The following is a 7,407-nucleotide window of genomic DNA, read 5'->3' as shown; positions in this document are numbered from 1 at the left end:
GGCCTCAGCTGCCCCATCTCTCAAGTGGGAATAACAATCCTGGCTCAGGGTAGGCAGAGGATCACAAAGAGTGCCCTAGCTAGAAAGGTAAAAAGCATGGGTTTCTGTCTTTTTCTTTTTTTTGGCCATGTTTACAGGATCTTAGTTCTCCCACCAGGGATTGAACCAGGCCAGGGTAGTGAAAGTGCTGAGTCCTAACCACAGCACCACTAGGGAGTCCCCTTGAGTCCTGTCTTGACCATGAACTTGCTGTGTGTCCCTGAGCAGGCTTCTTTCCTTCTTGGGCCACACGTGTGACCTCTAAGAACCCTTCCATCCCCAACAGCCTTTAGGTTTGTGAACGAAAGGCAGAAGGTACAGGGAAGATCAAGGTACCTGTTCCCCATGGGTGACGCCAAGGGGGGGTGTCCCTCAGAAGCCTAAGGCCTCCTCGCCATGGCCAGTGTTACCGTCAGTCTGACCGCGGGTCTGCCCCAGCGAGGGTTTTGCCTCCAGCATCTGGCACAAGGTAGGAACAGGGAGGTGTGGAGGGCAGGGAGTGTCGCAGATGGAAGGCCAGCTCCACAGTCTGACCAGCTCCCAGCTGTAGAAGGACAGGAATCTGAGTTCAGAGAGCTACAGCGTCGTCCCCCCACCTCCACTGCGCTTATCTGGCTTGTCAAAGGCAACCACCAAATCCTAGTCTCTGGGTGACCTAGTACCCTGATCCACACTGTTCACTGACCCTGCCCAAGACTGACTCACTGACTTTGGCCACTGATGCTACTACACTCTTATTAAGCCCGGCCGTAGACTGACCACTGCCAACTTCCACCCACACTATCTCCAAACCTTGCCACAGTCTGGCTAAAACCCCAATTCTGGCCACATTCTGACCCCTCACTCCACTTTCAGACTGATCCCTGATTTCGGTCACAAAGTGGTCCCCTGACTCTGCCACTGACTGACCCTTGACAGAAGAAATAACCAGAGAACAATTCAATGCTAAACTCGGAGTGAAACCGGACATCAGAGATAGAAGAGTCAGGCGGAGTGGGGAGGGAGACGGGGCGGAGGGCGGAATCTTCCCAGAGGAACCCGGTGGGCCAGGGGCCCGCACTCGGAAGGTCGGAGAGGCCTCGTGCGGGGCACGTCGCAGGCGCTCGAGGAATGCAAGTTGCCTGAAAAGAATGAAGGAAGGAAGGGACGGGGTGCGATCCAGGGCGGCTGCCCGGCCAGGGCAAAACTGCCGAGGCAGGAAGCGGGGTGGGGGCGCGTCGAGGCTGCCGCGGTCCGAGCTCAGCTGGGGGCAGCGGGAGAGCAATCGGGTCAGTAGCTCGACTGGGTGGGACCCCCTGCCCCCCAAAGCCGGGAGGCTGCGAACCGGGAGGCCGCGCTGCTGGCAGAGCGGCAGGGGAGCCGCGAGGCTCCGGATGGGCTGGGAGCCCCGCCCGCAGGCTGCGGAGGGAGCCGGAGCCAGAGCGGAGCCAGAGCTCAGACATCCGGGCGCCAGCGAACACCTGCGACCGGCCCCCAGGGCCCGCGGCGGGGGGGAGCGCGGGTCGCCGGGCCGGGGGCGGGACCGGGGCGGGGCTATCTTGGCCCCGCCCATCAGGGCTCCAGGCCACGTGGGCCGAGGCCCCGCCCCTGCCCCGGCTTCCAGAAGCCTTGGCGGGGAGCGGAGCGCGAGAGGCAGTTCTTCAAGAGCGACGCGAGGATTTAGGATGTAGCCCCGGGGATGAAGACGAGTGCCCGCCAGCCGTGAGAGATGATGAGGTCGAAAGACAGCCACTGACGGTTGTCCGGCACATCCACAGCTAAAGAGAGCTGTCACTGGCCTTCTCGGACAGGGCACCGTCTCTGGTTTGTCACACGCATGAATTTGAATCCTTGCTTTGTCACTTTGGAGCTGTGTGACCCCGGGCAAGTTAGGTTCGTCTGTTCCGAACCTGTTTTTTTATTTACAAAGTAAAAATCCCTTCCCAAAGCCCGTTTTTCAGAGCTGATGCAATAGTGAACTGTTAAGACTCAGTTAATGGTGAATTTTGTATTTTCAGGGAGGCTGGTAGATGCTTTATGCATCTTTAATCCGAAGCACAGACCTGCGAAGGAGGTACCATAATCCCCTTTTCACAAATGAGAGGGAGACCTGGGGTGAGCCTAGGTCTTTCATTCAGCAAGCACCTACTGGGGACCAAATACGTGCAGGGGGAAGGGAATGGAGAGGAAAAAAATTGAACGTGAACTTTGGAGCTAGGTGGTACTGGATGCTGCCTTGCTGAGGCCCTTCCTTGCTGTGTGACCTGGATCAAGTTATTCAGCCTCTCTGAATTTGTTTCTTCTGTAAAATGGGAATAATGATACGTTGCTGGGTGGTGGTGGTGAGGATTAGAAAAATGTTAAGATAAAATGGAGCCTGGCACCTGGTAGGCATTTGATAGGTGTTTATGACACAAGACAACTCTCCTCTCTTAGAGCTTTTTGACTTAGGGCCAAATTGCTTTCACTCTCTAATGACTAATGAATTGGTGTGCTGGTTTCAGCTTTTGTCCCTGCCACCTGAACAGCTCAGTCTCCGAGGACCTTACAGGCAATTTCCTTGGAATTAGCTTAATAATGCCTCGTAGGTGTGTGATGCATTTCAAAGAACTTTCCCACCATTATCTTCTGTCCTGAGAGGCAGCAACGCAAGAAGCACCAGCTGCTGCGCAAGGAGGGAGAGAGGCTTGGAGAGGTGAGGTGGCTGGCTCAAGGTCACATGGCAGATGAGCCATCCAGCACTTCCAGGCCTTTCAGTCCCACAACTTGTGAGCAGGAAGCCGCATGCTGTGGCAGAAAGGGCACAGGGCGTTGAGTTCAGTGCCTGGCTTTGCTGCAATTAATGGTATAATGTGGGGCCAAGTGCCTCAGAACTGTATCAAGATCATCAGTCTCACGCAGGTGTGGACACTGAGGCTCAATAGAAGAAGTCCCTAGCTTGCAGTCAAACGGCTAGTATGCTGTTTGCACCTTTGTGTGGCTGACTTCAGAGCCAGCATGGGATGCCTAACGAATGATCCCAGGTAGACCCAGCCTGGGTCTTGTACTTACTGGGTTTGAAGCAAAAGTTCCTCACATGGGGACTGAGGGCTCTCCCCAGGGCATTGGAGGTTTGCTTGGCCATGCGTGCATCCTCAGTCGCTCAGTCTGTCCATCTCTTTGTGACCCCATGGACTGTAGCCGGCCAGACTCCTGTGTCCATGAATTCCCCAAGCAAGAATATTGCAGTGGGTTGCCGTTTCTTTCTCGAGGGAATCTTCCTGACACAGGGATTGAATCTGTGTCTCCTGTATTGGCAGGCAGATCCTTTACCACTGAGCCACCTGGGAAGCCCTATTGCTTTGGCAAAGTTGTGTGTGCTCTGGATTTTCTGAGGAGTATTCATACCTTCCACCAGATCATTGGAGGAGACCAGGAAACAGGTTAAGAACACTGGTCCATCAGGAGGGTGGTTCACAAAGACAAAGTTTGCCTCCCCACCACATGCCCCTGTTCACCCTTGCAAATTCACCAGGGTTAAGGCATGAAAGGTGGGTGATGACGTGACCTGTTTGTTATGAAATACTGAAGTAACTAATGCCAGGTGCCAACACATGAATGAGATCATATCATAAACAGGAATCTAGTAAGACCAGGCGCCTGGTGGAACCCACCTGGGGAACTGCCAGATCGAGGTGGGGGGGAAGCAAAGGAAGATGGCATGGTTTGGGAGTCTTGCCCTGTGCCTGACTCTCAAGCCTGGCCCCATGGAATAGCCAGTCTCAGATCCTGCTCCTTTCCACTAGTCATGGTCACTACTGTTGTTCAGTCACAAGTTGTGTCCTACTGTTTGTGACCCCATAGAATGTAACACACCAGGTTTCCCTGTCCATGGTCACTGTAGTTAAGTTTAAAATCCCATTTCTGCCTCTGGGGGGACTGTGTGAACCTGACTCAAACTCATTATCCACTGAGCCTCAATTTCTCCATTTCTGAAATAGGGCTAAAGATGCTTACAGATCAGACTTCCATTGGAGATGTTATTGGAAGGTATACCAGAAATGAGGGCTGTAGGGCCCTCTTCCTCAAACTCCCAGTCTAGGCTCAGAGTCTTCAACTACCTGTTGGTACAAGAATTTATTCCCCTATTTCCCAACCAGCACCAAAGTCCTTCTGATCAGAGTGGTTGATCAGATTTGAGGTTAGAGATCCCTCTAAACCCCCCCCCTACTTTGGAAGCCCAAGAGGAAATAAGGAGGTGGAAAATAAACCAAGCCCAATGATCCATTTATTCATCTCTGAAATGAGTCTATCAGCACCATCCCTGCCTACCAGGTAAGGGTCCTGTTTCACATCCCCTGCTAGTGAAACATCATGATTAATGGCATTGAAGAGGACAGCCATCTGCTAGTTAGCAACATAGCTCTCAAACTACCTAAAAACTGGGACTCAGGAGAACAGATTTCTGTCCTAGGCCCCCAGCTTGCTGGGTGAGCTTGTTCCAGTCACTTTCTCGTTGCAGTCTTCCCTCACTTGTAAAGTGAGACAGGGCAAGGCTCTTCTCTGCACCCAATGCGAGTGGGGCTCCACCATGAGCCCTTTCTACTTCCCCCTCTTCCTCAGTCTTAACTGGGCATTCTCCCATCTCCCTTTTAAGGGAATAAGCAAGTTTACTTTTCCTAAGCTCCAAGACAGACATGAATTTATTCTCTCTAAATCCAGCCTTGTGAGAAACAGTGTTAGCACTTAAGGAATCAAATTATAAACACAAGTGTTTAAAAACCGTTTATTATGCAAAATGTTAACTTTTATAAAAAGTTTAATATACATCGCATGGTTACAGAAAGTCACCTTCCTGCAAAAAAGGTACAAAAGCTAAATACTCTATTATAGAGTTCATAATCAGGGCAACAGAGTCTTTCTCCAAGGAGACCAGAAGACCAGCTCTACCGCTGCCTTGGCCAAGGCAGAATTTGGAGAACAGCCAGCCCCCAGCCCCAACCCCCTACACCTCCACACACTGAAAGACAGTCTTTAAAACTTGGGAATGGGGTGAGGGCTGGGGGAAGTTGCCCAGCTGGTGCCCAGAGCTAGCGCTGGCTCTTTAGGCCACCCAAATTCACAGTCCTTCGCTCCCGGGCGCAGGTCCAGCCTCGAGGCAGGGGTTTGGGGAAGTCAAGTGGGCAGGGCAAGGTTGAGGCCCATCCATGCCCTCGGGCTTCCGGCCATAGAGGGTCCCGGGGTCCCGGACGGGCGCCAGCACCTGCGTTCTGGGTGGGGGAGGAAAGAAGAGCAGGGAGCCGTCAGTTTCCGCCGAGCGCGCCGAAGCGGGGGCAGTCCGCAGACTGGCCGGCGCCAGGGAGGAAACTCGGTCTCTACCTCCAGCTGATAACTCCGCGCCCCACACTGCCCCCACCCAGCTGGCGCCGAAGGACCACAGGCAGAGCTTGCACCACCCCTCCCTCTTGGAAGTGACATTAGTTGGGAGGGGGGCTGAGGAAAACGCGGCTCCTTTTACTACTCCAAGCCTCAAACAGACTGGCTATTTTATTTAGTCGGACCTGCGTCTATAGTTTCGCGTCTTTGGCCAATGGGGGAAGATTTGTAGCAACGTGCACTTAAGGTTGAAACGAACTCTGGATCGGCATTGGTTCCGTCATTCATTTGATGTGACCACGGGCAAGTCACTTGCGCCCCTCTGGCCTGAATTTCCCTAAATCGAGGGGGCCGCGATAATCCTTTAAAAGGTCTACCAACTCCAAAAGATCTGCCGTTTAAGCACCAGCCGTCCCCCTTCCCCGCCCCGGAGAGAAGGCTTGGATACTCACCTGGAGGCGCCAGGACGGGCCAGGTCAGTGGCAGAAGCTCCTTTGGTCGCTGGAGATCACAAGTTCCGGAGCGAGCTCGGCTGTCTGAGAGAAGGAAAAGGGGGGAAGGGGTTACGCACGGAGTTTGTAAGGTTCAGGGGTCCCCGCAGCATCCCAGCCCTGGAGCTCAGCCCCGCCCCGTCTCCCGAGCACGCCCGCGCGCACCTGGATGGGAAGATGCGGGCCGTCTGGGGGTCCAGGGGCCGGCTCGGCCAGGACCACCTGCAGGTCGAGGATGTAGTCGATGACGCGCTGCAGGATTTCCACCTGGCTAAGCTGAGTGCCTCGCGGGACTCCGGGTACCAGTTCCCTCAGCCGCGAGTAACAGTGGTTCATGTCGTCAAGCAGGCTCAGCGGCTCCTCGGCGGCCGGGCTCTTGCCACGGCCCCGCGCGATGGCCAGGCTGCGTTCCGACAGGCAGCACACCGCCTCGTAGCAGCCACGCACCGGGCTCAGCGCCTTCATACTGAGCAATGAGGTTGGGAAGTGCTGGAAGGAAGGAGAAAGCCAGAGAGCAGCCTGCAACGCGCGCACGCTCACCGAAGTCTGCACTTATAGAGTCGGCCTGGAGGGCACGCCCCCTTATGCAAAACAGCCCGCCTTGGCCCCGCCTCCGTCGACCCTGGGCGTTCACAACCCGGGTAAATTGCAAACAGGCTTCCTCTGGCCGGTCTGACGCCGAATACCGCGGAGCCGCGGATTCAAAGAATGAGGAAACGCTGATACTGGGGAGAGGCGGGCTTCTTCGCCAGCAAGGATTTAAAAAAATCACTTAAAACCATTAACTTTTAAGAATTTGCCTTTTTCTGGCAGCGCCCCATATCTTCGAGCTCCCCTGCCCCCTTGCCAGTCCACCTACAGCCCAGTACTGGTTCGAACCCATAGTCCTCCGAGGTCATAAATCCCTGAACAGCAAAGCTTTTTTTTTTAAGCAAAAGATTTTTCAAGGGAAACTTGTAAGGAATTAGTGCCGCCTTGTTCCCCAATTTGCTGTTCCTCTGACCTCCAGACTCACTGGCGTCAGGAATTATCTTGTGACCAGAGGGGGAAAAAATTAATTGCGGTGAAGCTGAGGTTACAATGAAGAAAACAGATTTGGGCTAGGCGCTGAGATTGCAGGAGGAGGAGGAGGGGAAGGGGGTTTGAGCAAAGAACACTGTTTAAGCAACAGAGAGAAAGGAAAAAAAAAAAAAGCTTGAATTGTGCTTTTTGCACGGGGAAGGAAAAGAGCTCCCACCCTCTGGCCTCATGCATTCCAAAAGGAGCCAAATATATGCCCAGTTATGTTTTGGAAGTGAGTTTTATTAGAATTTTGGACAGGGTTTTGAATATAGGGTACAGACGGGCTGATTTCTAGATAACCTTTTTAGGAGCTCCCTTTGGGTCAGTTAATCTTTTTTTAACTCTCCCTTCTTCCTCTCCCCAACCCCACATTCTCCACACACCTCTATGCAGAAAACAATAGTTTGGTAATTTCATCACTCTATTGTCTGTCTCTTTCTGCTGTGGAAGGGCAGGCCACCTGGACTTGATTATTCTTAGC

At 53.5% G+C, this 7,407-nt stretch overlaps 1 protein-coding gene across 1 annotated transcript; it reads right to left on the bottom strand.

The window, feature by feature from the left end:
- Positions 1-4,769: 4,769 nt before the first annotated feature.
- On the bottom strand, positions 4,770-6,390 carry ID3 (inhibitor of DNA binding 3). The gene is made up of 3 exons (XM_081574488.1): positions 6,030-6,390; positions 5,826-5,909; positions 4,770-5,267 (listed from the first exon to the last, which is right to left on the bottom strand). Exons 1-2 carry the CDS (start codon positions 6,327-6,329, stop codon positions 5,850-5,852), a joined length of 360 nt encoding a protein of 119 aa, XP_081430614.1. The 5' UTR covers positions 6,330-6,390; the 3' UTR covers positions 4,770-5,267; positions 5,826-5,849.
- Between the last annotated feature and the right edge of the window lie 1,017 nt (positions 6,391-7,407).

This window comes from Giraffa tippelskirchi, chromosome 3, assembly GCF_054371585.1.
Source record: "Giraffa tippelskirchi isolate mGirTip1 chromosome 3, T2T-mGirTip1v1.2.pri, whole genome shotgun sequence".
NCBI lineage: Eukaryota > Metazoa > Chordata > Mammalia > Artiodactyla > Giraffidae > Giraffa > Giraffa tippelskirchi.
The sequence above is the reverse complement of the archived record's forward strand: the minus strand, read 5'-3'. Positions and strand labels throughout refer to the sequence as shown.